Genomic DNA, 15,919 nt, shown 5'->3' on the forward strand with positions numbered 1-15,919 from the left:
ACCCCACTGCATTGTACTCCATGACCTTCCCTATAAATTAAAGTGTTGTTATTTACTATTGGCTTTGTTTATTTTTCTTTGTAATTTGTTTGGCTTTGTTTTCTGAGACTCTCTAGCCTACATTAGGCCATTCTCTTGCCTCAGCTTCCCTAGTGCTGAGATTACAGGCGTGAGTCACCATGCCTACAGGTTATTTTCTTCCTATGATTTCTTTTTATTTCCGTTTTAACACTACCATGCTTAATTTTGATTAGTGACTTAATTGGACTGATGAATGCCTGAGGCATTAATAAGACTCAACTTTGCATGTGTCTATGATGGTTTTTAAAGGTGAAATTACCGAGGAGGGAAGACTTGCCTTGAAGTTGGTCCCCATCATTCATGTTTTGAGGGCCTTGGATGAATAAAAAGAGAGAAAGGAGAAATTCATCTGAGAGCCAGAAAACTCCTTTATCTGCTTTCTGGCTCACACAGATGTGAGCAAGCAGCCTCACACTCCTGCCATGGGAGCCAAGGGCCACTCCTACCTCCAGGCTTCCCTGACACAATGGACCGTCCCTTGAGCTGTGAGTCAGAACAAACCGTCCCTTTCTCCAGTTGCTCCTTGTCTGGTGTTTGCTCACATCACTGAGAAAGTAGCGGCACAAACACTCGTTAGCTGCCCTAGAGAACACGGGTTGTTCTTCTGCACGGCCACGCTGTCCTCAAACCCCTCGACTCCTCATTTCCAACGGCATATGTCCCATTTCATGCAGCAATTACTAAGGTCTTAAATATCCTCAGACCTGCTGGAGGTTATTCAATAGCTCATTTCATCTGGTTCCAGTTATTGTAAGAACCCTTATCAAATAATTCCAACTATTGAGCCACAGAGGGTGTGCTTCTGTGAGGCATCGGCTGTCTTCTCTCTGAGACACGAGAAGGTGGCTGTTGAAGGAAGTTTTACTTTAATCAGACTTGGTCTGTAGTCAGCTGGGGCTGAGTTTTTGGACAAATCTTTGCTTCTGTCAAGAGTTACCTTCAGACACTTTGCAAGCTGGTTCAGAATCTCCCACGTTGCAGTACTTGGGCTCTGAGCACCTGAAGAATGACCAAATTTTCTTTGCATTACCGAAATCACCAGCTGCCAAGTCAGAACACGTCTCTCTTTGGTTCACAACAGGACTGGGTAGCTGAAACTCCGAGCTTCTGAGCTTTCCTTCTGGGCCTCTGTGCGGATCTTGCTCTGTCTGCCCACCTGCAACCTTGTCAGTCAAGGCTGTTGCTCACCAAAGAGAAGGCTCTCGGGTCTCCTGTTTGTGCCTAGAGTGCCAAAGACTGGTTGGTCTCAGCATGTACTCTCCTGCCCTCCTTTAATGAGCAGTTTTGGAATTAGGAGCTGTCAATCGTATCTAGTCTTTGACATCCTGAGCTCTAGACGAGGGCTGTAGGAAGGGCTTACTGTTTGGAGGATTCTACAGAATTTTAACCCGTGCTATAATTATGTTTGCTAAAATTCATGGCAATTCCCCCCGACCTTGCACATGGAAGACTTCGTTCTCTACCACACCTACAGGAGTGAGCACAGCTCTGGGCTTGGAAGGAGCTGCCCATTGTTCAGACTTGAGTTCACTTTCTTTTTCTAACCACGTATTAGCATTCATGTAAAAAGCATATGGTTTTGTGACCTATATATCAAGTTTGCATTATTGAGAGGAAGAATGTCATTTTCTACATCCTACACACATACCGGGCATCTTCCACTGTTTATCCTCCATAGGCTGTTTCCTGGTTTGCTTTGGTCTTCCTCCCTCTCTCCCTCCCTCCCTCCCTCCCTCCTTCCCTCCTTCCCTTCCTCCCTCCCTCCCTCCCTCCCTCCTTTCCTCCCTCCCTTTTTCCCTCCCTTCCTCCCTCCCTTCTTTCCTTTCTCCCTCCCTCCCTGCCTTCTTCCTTCCCTCCCTCCCTCCCTGCCTTCTTCCCTCCCTCCCTCCCTTCCTCCCTCCCTTCCTCCCTCCTTTCCTTCTTTCCTTCCTATGTGTGTGTATGTGTGTGGTTATTTCTTACACTGCCTTCTGGTTTTATAATTTGAAGCATGCCTTGGTTTTTAGGAGGTTCATATGACCTTCAAAGCTTCTTTAAAAACTTCATGGTCTCTCCTTCTGGCGTGCTCCCATCTTCAGGTCTGTATTATCCCCTAAACACATTGAACTCTATGCTGCTTTGTATTCTAACCTGATACATGAAGAACATACACTGGCTTGACTCCATGCCCACAGTTGGTTCTGTTGGCTGTCTCGTGGCATTTTCTCTGATTTCTTGTATTTTAAAATTTTGTAGGTGTGAAGCTGTGTTTCTTGGAAGCTTGTCTACAAGAATTTTCCTTTTTATTTTTCTTGTTGTGTGTGAGGGAGGGTCAAGGTCTCACATACCCCAGTTGTTTTTCTTTTTTCTTTTCTATTTTTAAAAAGGAAAGCAAGCATTCTTTTTTTCATTTCACACACCAATCCCAGTTCCCACTTCCTCCCCTCCTCCCATTCCTTCCACCTTCTCCCCTCACCCCACCTCCCATCCACTCCTCAGAGAGGGTAAGGCACATTGCTTTGGGGAAGGTCTAAGGTCTTCCCTACTAAATTCAGGCTGAGAAAGATATCCATCCAAAGAGAATGAGTTCCCAAAAAGCCAGCACATGAAGTAGGGATAAATCCTGGGAGGAGAACTTGAGGGAGCAGGGTAGTCAAGATCAAGGAAGGAAAGAGATGAGAGCAAGGAAAGAGATATTTTGATTGAGGGAGCCATTAAGTAGTTAGCAAGAATCCTGACCCAGTCTTGAACACCTAATATTACTGCCCCTCCCCCATGGTGAGTTTCAGGGATACCAGCCAGTACCACCACATCCCGATCCTGTGGTGTCAAGGGTGAAGCTCAATGAACAGAGCGACATTGCCCAGTCTCCCTCCCCCAGCCCTTTTCCAACCAGAACAAATGACTCCAGTGCTCCTTCTCTGATGGAAGATTCCCTGCCCTTTCTCACCTCTAAGAAACTCACTTTCTGCCAGCTCACCTGGGCAGGACACATTTACCATCTGCTACTCAGCTTTGCAGGGAGAGTCTCTGCGGGACTCCCTCCTCCTCTCCTCTGCCTCTCTGAGTCCTGCTGCCAGCCATGATTCTCATGCCACGGCACAGCCATGTTTACAGCAGAATCTGAATGAGAGAAGAGGGCCCACCCTGTCAGCTAAGGGGCCTCACCATCACCAAGTTCACTGTGCCGAGCATGAGAAGCGACCGGCTTGTCCCATTGCTTAAAGTGATTTCTATGCATCCCATATAGCAGTATCTGTAAGTGTTCAGGCGAATGTAGATGAGGGTTGATTTATGTATTTATTTAGCAGAATTGAGGACCACCCCCAGGGCCTTGGGAACACCAGGCCAATCTCTATTAGTGAGCCGCATTTCCAGCAGAGTAAGACTGAATTAAAAAATGTATCGTTTCTACAAACTCTCTTACCCACATCCAACTTCAAATAGTTGCAACAATAAAAGTCTCAACCTTCATTTCTAATTAGAAATTCATCACAGGTAAGAAACAATTATCTCCTAAAATGAGTAGATGTTGTTATTTAACTATTGTTTGGGGATCTCATGAATATATGTTTGATTGACTAAATCAGTGTAAGATTGGGTAATTTAGAAGCCAAATGCAGCTCCGCTTCTGCAAAGTATGCAAGGGAGCTCCAAGATGTAGTTTATCTGTTCTAAGATGGATGCCACCTTCTATGGGGGAGGGATACACGTTACGTGCGGCACCCCTGACAGGTCGGGAGCAGGAGGCATGGGAAGTGCAGCGTCCCTGGGTCGGCCATGTGCTACACGCTACAGTAGGATTCACAAGCAAGGGGCTGGAGATTGAAAGACACACAGACAGAGACACGGTCATCCTTGACACAAAGAATGCCAAGAATGCCCCCTTGCATCAAGAATGCCAGGACAGATTATATAGGATCTCCCTGACCAATGGCAACACCCTAACTCTCAGTTGCAAGCCCACCAGAAACCACTCCCTTGTCTCATGCTCAGAGAAGCTACAGGAAAACAAGGGTGAGGGGGTCACAGGAAATTCAGGGTCTGGGGGTCCATAGTCCCCAACAGGGAAGAAAGGTGGTTTCTGCAGAAACAGAGTGGCCTTGCCTGTGTCCTCCCTGCTTGTCACATGTGTACTATGTTGCAGTGATGTCTCCATGGTTAAGCCACCTCAGCGGTGTTGTACGCAGGACCATCAGACATCTGTGTTACAGGCAAGTCGACTGACGGCGCTCTGGCCTTTCTGGAACCAATCTGTTGGCCCAGTCCTGCTTACCTGACCGGGATCAACAGCATCTTCCTGTTCCCAGGAGATGACAATGGACGTGGCCGCCAAACAAGACTAGCCTTTGCACGCCCTTTCTCCCACCCTTGCTTAGTTACTATGAAATGCTGAGATGTAGACACCGGAACCAGATCCTACTTCTGGTGAGCACCTCGAAGGCAGGCTCTGTGGCAAGTGATTCTCAGGCGATGTCAGAGCTGGTCTGTGCCTCGGGCTCTAGAAGCAGGTGTAGTGATGACTGCAGCCTGCCCTGAGGACAACAGACGTGCAACATTCCTGTTAAAAGACTTTGTATTTTCTCTCCAGCAAAGAGGCTCATTGATGTAACTGTAATAGTTAACCAAGAGCGCCACAACAGTCTGTGTGAACTGGAATGGTGAAGCAAATCCTGGCTCACTTCTCCTCCCTGATCAACAGACACAAACCAAAGTTAGGGTAAAGCAAAGCAATGGAAACCTTTCCGTTCCAGCAGGATGCTTGCTAGTTCTGTAAGTTAATACGCCTTGGCTTGAGATGCCTTGGTGTCAGACTCTCTCCGTGCAATGGGACATCAGGACTAGGTGCTTGGTGTGAATGTTAAAACCCACACAAAGTCTTGAATGACACTTACTAAAACAGTATTGATAAGTTTGGTGTGGTGGTTTAAACCTAGAGTCCACCCCAGAGGCTGAAGCAGGAGGAGGGGTAGACTAGGAGGCCAATCTGGACTACGTAATGACGGCAAGGACAGCCTGGGCTACCGAGTGAGACTTTATCTCTGTGGATTATGTGTATTGCTTCATCCTCGCTACACAAAGGAATGAGCTGAGCATCCTAAGTCAATAGTCACGTGAAGTCAGAGGCCTTTCCCCAGCTGATCCTCCACCTGAAACGCAAGTCCTCCCTGTGGGTGGGAATTCCAGGTAAGCGGCACTATAACTGTTCTTGAGGAGGCATCTCCAGCCTCAGCTCCCTCTGCGGTCCCTCCCTGGCTCTTTGGAGGCCTGGTCACACCTCTTTCCCTCTGAGGCAATCCTTCACATCACCTGGGACTGCAGCCACGGAGGATCCTTTTCTAATAAGTGAGAGGCCCTGGGTTTGATTCCTAACACAACAAATACATAAAAATTAGGGTGACGTTTTGTTTTCTAGATGTGTCTGAGCCCTGGTTTCCTGGACAAGGTGCAGAGCACCCCCTGCTGGGCAGACAAGTGTTTGTGTAGGGCAGGCAGACACACCTTGTCACCGCCTGTTGTCAGTCACCTGCTGTGCACCCGCAGACCAGAACCTCCCCCTAGACTCCAGCTGCTCACCAGGGAGCATGTTCCCATGCTCTCTATCCCTAATCTCTGGCCACCAACATTTTACTCTCAGGTTCTCTAAGAGCAGCATCTCCCAAGTCTACTTCATGGCGCTTGTTTCTTCTTTGTCTGGATAAGTTCACGTCACACAACGTCCGATTCTATCCAGTCACAGCAACATGACCCTCTCTTTGCGTCATACCCTCTCATGTGCATGCAGCTTCTTTGCACATCGGTCCATCAGCTGAAGGACACTTGGGCTGCTTGTAGCTGCCAGCGGATATGAATGGTACTGCGGTGTGCACGGGGATGCAGATGTCTCTGCAACACGCTGGTTTCGTTCTCTTTGGCCATATGCCCCAGGAGTGGATTAGAACATCCCTATTGGGGTATTAATTCCTAGTACGTATGGCAGGGCTCTCTCTTGGCCATGCCCATTGGCCCTATTACCATTTCACTGGCAACAGACACACTTACTGAGATGGAGAGACAGCTTCCTGTGACTTCGACCTACATTTTTCTGGTGATTAGTAGTTAGCATTTTATCACATGTCTGTCAGACATTCCCATGTCTTCTGAGGGACATTAGGCGGCTTGCCCATTTTTAATGGGTGTGATGATTAATCTTGATTGTCCATTTGATGGGATCCAGACTCACCATGGAAACAGATCTCTACACTTGTCTATGAGGAACCAAGATTAATGAGGTTAGTAGAGACGGAAAGGCATAGTCTAAATGTGATTGACACCATTTCCACCAGCCGGGGGCTCAGAATGAGCGAGGGAATGTTAGCTGAGCACAAGCACTGAGCACCCTCGGCTTCCTGACTGGATGGGACCAGCCACAGCACCGGCCTGCCACACCTTCCACACCACGACGGACTTGTCCCTTAGGACTGCCAGCAGAAGTAGCCCTTCTCCCTCGAGCTGCTTCTCACTCCGTGTTTTTATTCTGGTAACAGGAAAAGAATCCAATCCCACTGCTTGCTCCTAGTCTACTCTTTGGTACGTCCTTGCGTGCTCTCCATAGTAGCCTGGACAGATGGACACTTTGTAGGTGATGGCTTCCATTCTGTAGGTTGTTTCCTCAGGCTGTTTCATTGCTAAGTAGCTTTTTTTTGATGTGATCTCCATTACCCATTTTTGATTTTTATTTACCTATGCTTTTGAGATCTGATAAAACAAAAAACAAACTAACTCTCCTCACCAAGTGCTCCAGCTATTCTATACCCTGAAGTATTTTCCTCAAGTTTCCTTTGGATATTTGAATAGCTTTGTCTTGCTTTATGGCTTCCAATCTTTTTTTTAAAGATTTATTTATTTATTTATTATGTATACAACATTCTGCCTCCATGTATGCTCGCATGCCAGAAGAGGGCACCAGACCTCATTACAGATGGTTGTGAGCCACCATGTGGTTGCTGGGAATTGAACTCAGGACCTCTGGAAGAGCAGTGAGTGCTCTTAACCACTTGAGCCATCTCTCCAGCTCACTTCCAATCTTTTTTTTTGTGCACGCACGTGTGTGTGTGTGTGTGTGTGCGCGTGCACACAGGCGTGCATGTAAGTAGTGTAACAGAGATGTTCAATCCCAGCATATTTTGTTGAGTTTTCCCCACTGTGCAGTCTTTCCTAACTATGTTGATGTTCCGTTGGTTTGGATTGAGAGCCGGATTGCAGATTGTCTCATTCATTTCTGAGTCTTTTATGTCGGTACCATGTTTCGAGCTTTGTAGTGTTTTAGGTTCAGGCAGTACAATGCTTTGTACATTGTTCTTTCTGCTCAGACTGCTTTCCTATTTGAAGTTTTCTGTGATTCTGTGAGTTTGGAGTAGTGTCTGCAGTTCTATGAAGACTGTCATATTTGGTCTAGATTACACTGAGTCCCAGAGATTTTTACAGTAGTGGTTCTTGGCGCCTGTGATCAAGGTGCAGCGTTCTGATCTTTGTGTTTGTCAATGTTTTTTTCTTTTTTTGGTGGCTACTGTAAATGGCAATGTTGTCCTGATTTGTTTTAGAGATCTTGTAGTTGACAAAGGCACTACTACTGAATTTTGAATGCGGTTTTCTTCGTTCTGAGAGTTTGCTGAATTCTTTAGTCCTAATACACTTCTGGAGGTCTCTATTTAAAGCCACGTTAACTGCAGCAGCCACGCCCTTCCCCTTTTCCAGTCTCACTGCTTCTTCCTGCTTTTGCCATCGGATTCCTCTGGCTAGGAGCTTCAGAACAACATTGAACGGTGAGTGCCCCAGTCTTGTTCCAATCTGAGAGGAAAAACGGCCAGTCTTTTCTGATCCAGTTCACCGTTAGCTACTGGTTAATGTTAACTGCCATTTGTTATTCTCCATCTGAAGTGATGCTTCCACTGAACCTACTCGGGTATCTTCATGGGCTTCAACCTTCAGAGGTCTAGGCTGCCCCGTTAGCTCCCAGCAGGAAATGCAGAGGTTGGCACCAGGACGAGACACCCGGGGTGACCCTCGCTGAGACTACTCAAGAGCTAACATCCTCCACAGAAGCACAAAGTCCTTCACAAATGCAGGATGTAGATGTGCCACTTCCAACTCCCCCTGGCCTTGGACCCCATTCTGTCTTCTCCTGCATGCAGGAATTATGTACTAGTAGGAAACAGTTTAAACTGACTAAAAAAGAGCGGTGGCCTATATACAATATGCCAAGCAACATTAAGGTGTTAATATGTTGTTTAGAAGGGCAGGAAAGGGAGTGTGCGTGTTCACAATCACACTTGTGAGAAAGTGTCAGATAGGTAGAAGGAAGCAGAAAGCAAATGGCTTACACACTAGTTCCTCCCTGGCTCTAGAAATGCAATTTCTAGAACCACCCCATTAAAATCCCTGCCCTCAGGTAACCCTGAGTTACCCTGGATAACTCACATTCAGGTGCTTCCCACAGGAGTGCAGGTCAGAGACTGATGACCTTGTCCTCTGGATGGCTCTGCCCTGCCCACCGCGGCCACTGCCACAGCCACGAACCCACCTGGACACGTTTATTTTCACCCTGAAGTATTTTGTTTTAGAAATCACCAAAAAGGATTTGACTGAACAGTTAAAAATTATTTACCTGTTTCCTTGCCATCCACGCCCCTCCACCTACCGGGTACTGTAGAAATAATGGGCCCAGGCAGCCAAATGAGTAGCCTGGGAGTGAAAAAGTGTTTTCCTGATAGGGAGACTGCTAGTAGCCTGCCTCTGCCCATGGGCTGGTCTGCAGCGCCTCTGCAGTGCCCCCTGGTGGCCAGAACGTAAAAACAGTCCTCTTCCACAACTGCATTTGATAAACTGCACAGCCACATTGCTTTGTTTTTATACAAACAAGGACACAGTGCACCATGACCTTGTTATTCCTGCCAGGTCAGCTCCTGACCACAGATGACCAACGGGCAATGCCCAACCCCGTGGCTCCACTCAGCTTCACTCCTCCTGCATCCCGCTGGGCACCAGGAATCAACATGGCCTGAAGCCTCACCCCAAGACAGCCATCCAGCACCACAGTGGCTTCTGCTCTGCAGATGTGCCATGGATGAGAACAGTATGGTACCCAGACTGGAGCTGGTGCTGCTGGACTGTGGAAATGCCGCTGTCCACAGAAACTTCCAGAGGTGATCAACCACTGGATGCCCCAAACATGCAAAGCCTGACCCCTTGGTCTCACTTCTGACTTGCCACCCACTCAGTCACAGCTGTGAGAGCTACTTAATAAGCGGGCGAGTCAGCAGGTCCTTGCCAGCTGTGACCTCACAGACATCAACCAGAGTGATCAGCGAAGCCCAGAGAGAACCACTCCACCGTCGGGGATATCTTCACCACTACTAGGATGGACAACAAGCATCACACAACCAATCAGAACAACAGCGCATATGGCTGGCTTTTATTTTTTTATTATAAAAACACATACAAGAATTTTAAGAAATGATGAATATAAGACAAATTATAATCACAGTGAGTTATTAAACCCATTTCTATATACAAGTACAAAAATTCCAAAAGTGGAATACCACCAATGTAAGAACATCACAGATAGCACTGTCTATCTATGCACAGACACACAGGGCTCCGCCGCCTGAGTGACCACCCCCAGTCCAAACGGGAGCCTGGCACTGCCGACTGCTTTCCGCCTTCTCTGTTGGACTCTTAGCTAAGGCAGGTTCATCCTTACAACAGAAGGTGTCAGGCACTTCTCTGCACAAGACCATGGCCTTCAGGGGACCCCTCCTCCTCAGGGAGCCGGGCCTCCTGCCGAGTCAGCCGAGCCCTCCGCACTCAGGGAGCCGACCTCCTCCAGGCAGCTGATGATGGCGGAGGGAATAGCGTTGGACGTCTGTGTCCGCCAAGCTTCCAGGATCTTGGATATCTCTGCTGGGTTGCTAGGACTCAAGTCACAAAGGGCATAAACGGCCGCCAGCTGTACACCCCATGGGATATCTGAAAAGAAATTCCAAATCTGTCATAACACAGCAACAGGAAGAAGCATCTGTTCTTCAGAGTCTCCACGTGTGACCGAGGACTCCACTCAGACATGGATTGTTTCTGCCAGCAACGAAAATTAAATTCCAGAAAAATGTCTCCCAATAAAAATGTTCATTCAACGTATGTCTACAAAGGAAAACTAAATGTCAGAGCTCCCCGTAATCTGAGCAATAGCTGTGACAAGGAGGGTGGAGCTCTTCTGGTCCCATGGATCCTGAAACAGCCAACAAAACTCAAACCAGCCTCCAGGACAGTATCTGAATGGATCAGACATGAAAATCATGATACAAAAGACCAAAGAAAAGCCTACCCTTGTGCCACACTGAAAGCAGATGAGAGCCAGTGTGCTCCAGGTCACTGGGGCTCTAAGGCCAGAGTGACTCCAGGTGAGTGAGATTCCATGGCTGAAGTGACTCTAAGGCCAGTGTGAACCCAGATCAGTGTGACTCTAAGACCACTGTGACCCCAGGCTAGTGTGTCAGAATGAGTTTAGTCTTAGAGCCATTATCCCTATCTTAAAAAAGTTTAATTTTTAAAATATAACTTATTAATTCATAATTTAGTTAACGTAATTCATTGAAATTTAAATTTAGGAGCTAAAGCTCATTATTAAGCATGCACCTCTATCTTCTACCTTCTGTGAATAAGGCAGGGATAAAGAAGGCAAAGTACAGTTTAGGCTGAGTGTCCTTCATTCAAACGACATCTTCAGGCCTAACCATGACATTCATTAGTGATCCTATACCCCTTCTATACACAGCAAAGGCAATCTAGCAGAGCACTTTAATAATTTTATGTATTAAGCAGTTTCCTGGCAAGGAATTTTACAGCTATAGTATTTTATCAGTGCCCAGAAAGTTTCAATTTTTCAAATAGGGTACTGCTCATTTTCTGTCAAAGGCAAATACCAGAAAAATCCATGTGTCTAAACTGATCTGAAGATTCAGGAAACGCATCGATTACGGCTCCCTTTGAGACAAGGACTGGGTGAGATATAAACGAGGTGTTCACAGCAGCCTCAAACATGCATGCGTGACCCCATGCACACTTCCCAGACTCTAGCACACAGGCCTGTACCAAAAGGGCTGCAGGCACTAGAGTCTCAAATGAGGACAGCATCTTTCTGCCTGCAGGGAACCTAGGATGCATGTAATGATGCCGGCACAACAAAGTTCCGCTGCATGTGCTGGCAAAATGGCTCATCAGAGATGATCCTGACTACTTTTTTTTTTAATGTCAAGATAAATCCAAACTGTCGTCAAGAGCATTTTCATATGGAAGCAACAGACAGTGCCTTGTACCTGGTCAGAGTGTCTTAGAGTAAGCATTGACAGGCTGCTGTCCATATGTTTGGCACATGCTAGAATCAGCCCAGTGCCATGAAGTGTCTAAGCTGTCAGTCTGCATATCTAGTGAGAAGCTGTTTAACTACATTATCATTGCCTGCTCAGTATTCAACACAGAAACCAGCCTGCTCATTCTAAGTGTTACTCTGAGTAAGACATCAAATTTCGCACCATGAAGTCCATAAACAGCTACCGCACGGCCCACTCTGCTGCAGGGCACTCGCCTGTGCTGGTGAGCTGGGTTCCACAGAGGACACAGCTCCGGCAGGCAGCCTCACAGGCGTTGTCTCAACTGTGGTTGCCTCCTCTCAGATGACTCTAAACTAGCTAGCACACCACCTATCGAGGAAGCAGCAGGTGTCCCGTGCTCATGCATGAGTGAAAGGTGGTGAGCTATCCTATGGTACCTCCTGGATGGTAGGGTACCAGCCCAGGAAGCAGAGCTCCCTCTTCCGAGGAAGTACCGTTCATCAGGGCAAACTGACCCTTGCAGAAATAACACACAATGAATGTCAAAACCACATGATCGTCAAGTTAGAGGGGCACTGGCTCATGTCCTCAGGGCAGGCAGGGAGAACAGTTTGAGGGACATGAAAGCCAAACTCTTACCTTCATCCTGAGCGTGTTGTATGAACATACCAATAACTGAGCTGATATTCTTCACGGCAGTTGGAAATCCTTCCTTCAAACCCAACTGGCCTAGTCGACCTGAAGAAACAAAACACAATATATGTAGGCTTCACTAAATGCCAGTCAATATTCCTAGAAACTGTAATTCATGTTTTCTTTCATTTAACACGGTGTGGTTTAACCCTGAAGATCCTGGACTACAGTGGCAGCCAACATTCCGCGAGACAGCTGAGGCCACAGAGCTCACAGCGTGACCCACCCTGCCCTCCAGGAGACATTCTGAGACTGGCTCACCACCGCTCACCATGCAGAAGCACAAAACACCTGCTGCATTCTTAGGTGGTACGCTAGCCACTTTAATGTCACCTTGATGTAAGATGAAGACATCCAGATGTGAGAATGCAATTGAGAAAATGCCTCCATGAGATCAGTCTGTAGGCAAGACTGTAGGGCACTTTCTTAATTAATGACTGATGTGGGAGGTCCCACTGCAGGCTAAATAAGCTAGTAAACAGCACTCCTCCAAGGTCTCTCCATTAGCTCCGACCTTCAGGTTTTTGTTCTGACTTCCTTTAACGATAAATTATAATGTAGAATCGTAAGCAAAATAAATCTTTTCCTGTCCAAGTTGTTTTTGCTAATTAACACAGGTAGCAATGCAGAAATGGATTTAAATAGTGGTCACCACAGGAAAATGTGAGACAGACAACTTTACCATGGTAACAGAGAAGGCTGTAGCCTCACTCAGACTGTGAAGACACAGCAGCCGCAGTCACTAACGCAACGAAGCTCTGAGCTTCCAACCTACACTGAGGCAGGGCCCCGCGGGAGTCCAGACAGCACCGGATCAACCATGGTGGGGCTCACTGGCTGAGGCAATCCTTCCCAGCTAGTACTGACACCGGTCTCACTAGAAAATGTGCTCAATGGAGCAGGCACAGCTGTTCGCACCCAACCTGTATCATGGTGCACACACGTGTGACACGGGAGGTCACAGAAGAGCACATGAAACACTCACAGCACACTGAGCAGAGACTGTTGTAAAAAGTGTGCCCAAATGTTAGTTGTGAGTGTAGTCAGGTGAACCCTGTCACATGCCATGTTCACCCACAAACCAGAGCCACTTGGCAAAGGGAGATAAGTTCTCAGAAACAAAGCTGCTACTTGAAGGAAGTTATTGCCATGGTAACTATGGCAAGGGAGCTTGGAGTCCAAGGCAGAACCAACAGTTCCATCAGCCACCTTAGCTTGGCAGCTCCCCAGTCCTGAAGGTCCCTCTAAATATGACCTTGTATGTGTATTCCAGGACTGGTGACATCTGGAAGACGTGTTTAACCAACTGTTTTCCAGGTAAACACTGCAGATCACAACACTGAATGTAGAAAATGGGTATCTTCACCACGGAAGCTAGTCTGGAAATGTCAGGGTTCACAGTTAACTATAAGAACTGACTATTTCAACAGGAGCCACAGCAAGACCCATCTCAGGAAAACAAGGAGGGATGTCTAGAAATACTCAAACAAAGAGGGATATCCAGAAATATTCAAAATGGCCACTAAACACTCTGTTTCATCTACTACATTTCATCAACTACATTTCTGTACAAGATCCATTCCCTTTTGTTTTGTTTCTTTGAGACTGGGTTTCTCTGTGTAGCCCTGGCTGTAATGGAACTCACTTGGGCCCTGAACTCAGAGAAGTGAGCGCTGCTGTTGACGGGGTCACCACTGTCCCACTGAGAGCCCTTGTTTTGCTCACTAAGCACAGGATGAGAAAGGGCTGTTTTCCACGAGAATCTAAGAAAAAGACTGAGGCCATGCCACCCAAGCCCACTGGTTTTGTTTCAGAAGTACCATTATCTTTAACTACAAAAGTCATAATAATGGTTAAGTGTGACTGTTACTTTGACTGGCTCTAGAATCAAGAGAGGTAAGTTCTGGGAAGATCTGATCACTGAGGGGAAGGCCTTCCCCAGGGTGGCGTCCCTTCTCCCAAGGTGAAGCTGCTGCTTTTCTTTGCTTCTCACCCACACTTCTGCCTGGGTTCTGTCCCCCCCCTCCCAGCCAGTGGCTCTGCCCAAGGCTCAACTTGTGCAGGCATCAGCTCTGCCGAGCATCTGCAGCCCTGTACATCAGATCCCCCCCCACTTCCTGGATGATCTCCAACACAGTGCTGGTAAGGGATGCTGGAGCAAACCTTACTTAATAACTGAATATGGCTGCTGGCTAACAGCCATGTTTTTGCTCAGTTCAGTATTACACCATGTTGTACGCTGACAGCTTGTTTTTCGTTACAGAATGCAATCTGAACTGAAGATGGCTATCCATCCTTCAAAGTACATACTATGTATTTATGAATTATCATTGCATGGCATGATCAGCAACATATTAATAATAAATTAATCTTGTTCATAACAATTGTAGTAATTATCAATTATTTAAGAACACATCTATTGCTCTAAAGTACTCTATTTCTTGAAAGCCAGAAGACATTAAGATTTAAAAAATAAACCAACCTTAATTTCACAGAAGTACAAATGGAGTTTTGTCCCCACAATTACCCGTACTCTAGCTGTGGATACATTCCCACATGCTCTTCCTGCCTCGCGTGAGGACCAGTGTTGTCCTATCCAGGGCGATGGCCACACTTCCCATTGTCCTTAAGCCAAGCTGTCCAAGAAGCTGTGCACAACCAGCTGGAGGAGCAGCAGAGCCTTGCTCTCTCCCTTAGGACAGCTGGAGCTGATCTCCTGTAAGAACCACAGAGGCGCAAGGCCACCAAGCACCAGAGAACAGCATGCATTCCGCCTGACTGCCTCTCTCACTGCAGTCGCAAACACAACACAATCACTGGAACAAGAACACCAACATCCCTATTTTCAAGCGAGGCTCCGGGTTGGGAAGATGGCTCAGTTTGATCCCTCAAAATTCATGTCAAAAGTTAGGATTGTTGTAAGTCCAGTGCTGGACCCCTGGATCTTGATAGGCAGGTAACCTAGATAAATTGGCGAATTTCAGTCCAGCGAGAGGTACTGTCTCAAAAACCCAAAAATAAAATAAACAAAACCCACAAAGAAGATCACATCTCAGACACAACACCTAAGATGCCCTCTGACCTCCACAAGTGTGCTCACTTGGTGTGTGCATGCACACACAAAGTGTGGCTTCATAAACTCACACTCTGGGGAAAATGCCATAAGCACACATGAGCTTTATAAATAATACAATACAGGAGGACAGACAGTGTCCCTGCTGTCACCATGTCAGGAACCACCCAGGTCAACACACACTGACACGCTTAGAACAGCTTCCCTGGGTCTGTAATCTCTCAAGAAAGCTTGCCACTTCCAGCAGCTAGTCCACAGCAGAGCGGGCTCCCAACTCCTGAGCAGCACCACCGGACCTGGCCCAGGTGCATGCACGCTACCCGATGGTGCATTTGCACAGCACAGGCCTGTCTTACTCCCTCCTCCCCGCTGCTCTAGGATAGACAGTCACTAACCAAGGGTCTGAGACTGTGCCCCATAGAGTACACGGGATCACCAGGCCTATGCCTGTCCAGCTATTGATTTGGCTCTCGTGAATATCCAGCCTTTGGCTGTTGCTGGTTCTCACATTCTCATATTAGGTAACATAATACCACACACATTTTTACTTATTCCCACGCAGGCAAGCTTCTGTCTCGGATGTTTTACACATGTGCCAAGCACAGCACCACTGACTAGTGTGTGAGACTCATGAGGAGGAATGCATTTGCAGGCACAGGACAGTCAGCAGGCCACTGCACTTCCCACTGTGCACTTGTACAGGCGGCACATTCCCAAAGGGTGA

The 15,919-nt window shown here is 47.1% G+C and overlaps 1 protein-coding gene across 1 annotated transcript in view; it reads right to left on the bottom strand.

The window, feature by feature from the left end:
• Positions 1-9,486: 9,486 nt before the first annotated feature.
• The window catches only part of Ice1 (interactor of little elongation complex ELL subunit 1), a 50,032-nt gene continuing 43,599 nt past the window's right edge, over positions 9,487-15,919 (bottom strand). The window contains exons 18-19 of the mRNA XM_087897022.1: positions 12,069-12,167; positions 9,487-10,068 (exon numbers count right to left, since the gene is read on the bottom strand). Coding sequence (XP_087753148.1) covers positions 9,863-10,068; positions 12,069-12,167 — 305 coding nt within the window. The 3' untranslated portion in view covers positions 9,487-9,862. The remainder of the gene's footprint in view (positions 10,069-12,068; positions 12,168-15,919) is intronic.

The sequence above is a fragment of the Myodes glareolus genome, chromosome 15 (assembly GCF_982192425.1).
Source record: "Myodes glareolus chromosome 15, mMyoGla1.1, whole genome shotgun sequence".
NCBI classification, from domain to species: domain Eukaryota; kingdom Metazoa; phylum Chordata; class Mammalia; order Rodentia; family Cricetidae; genus Myodes; species Myodes glareolus.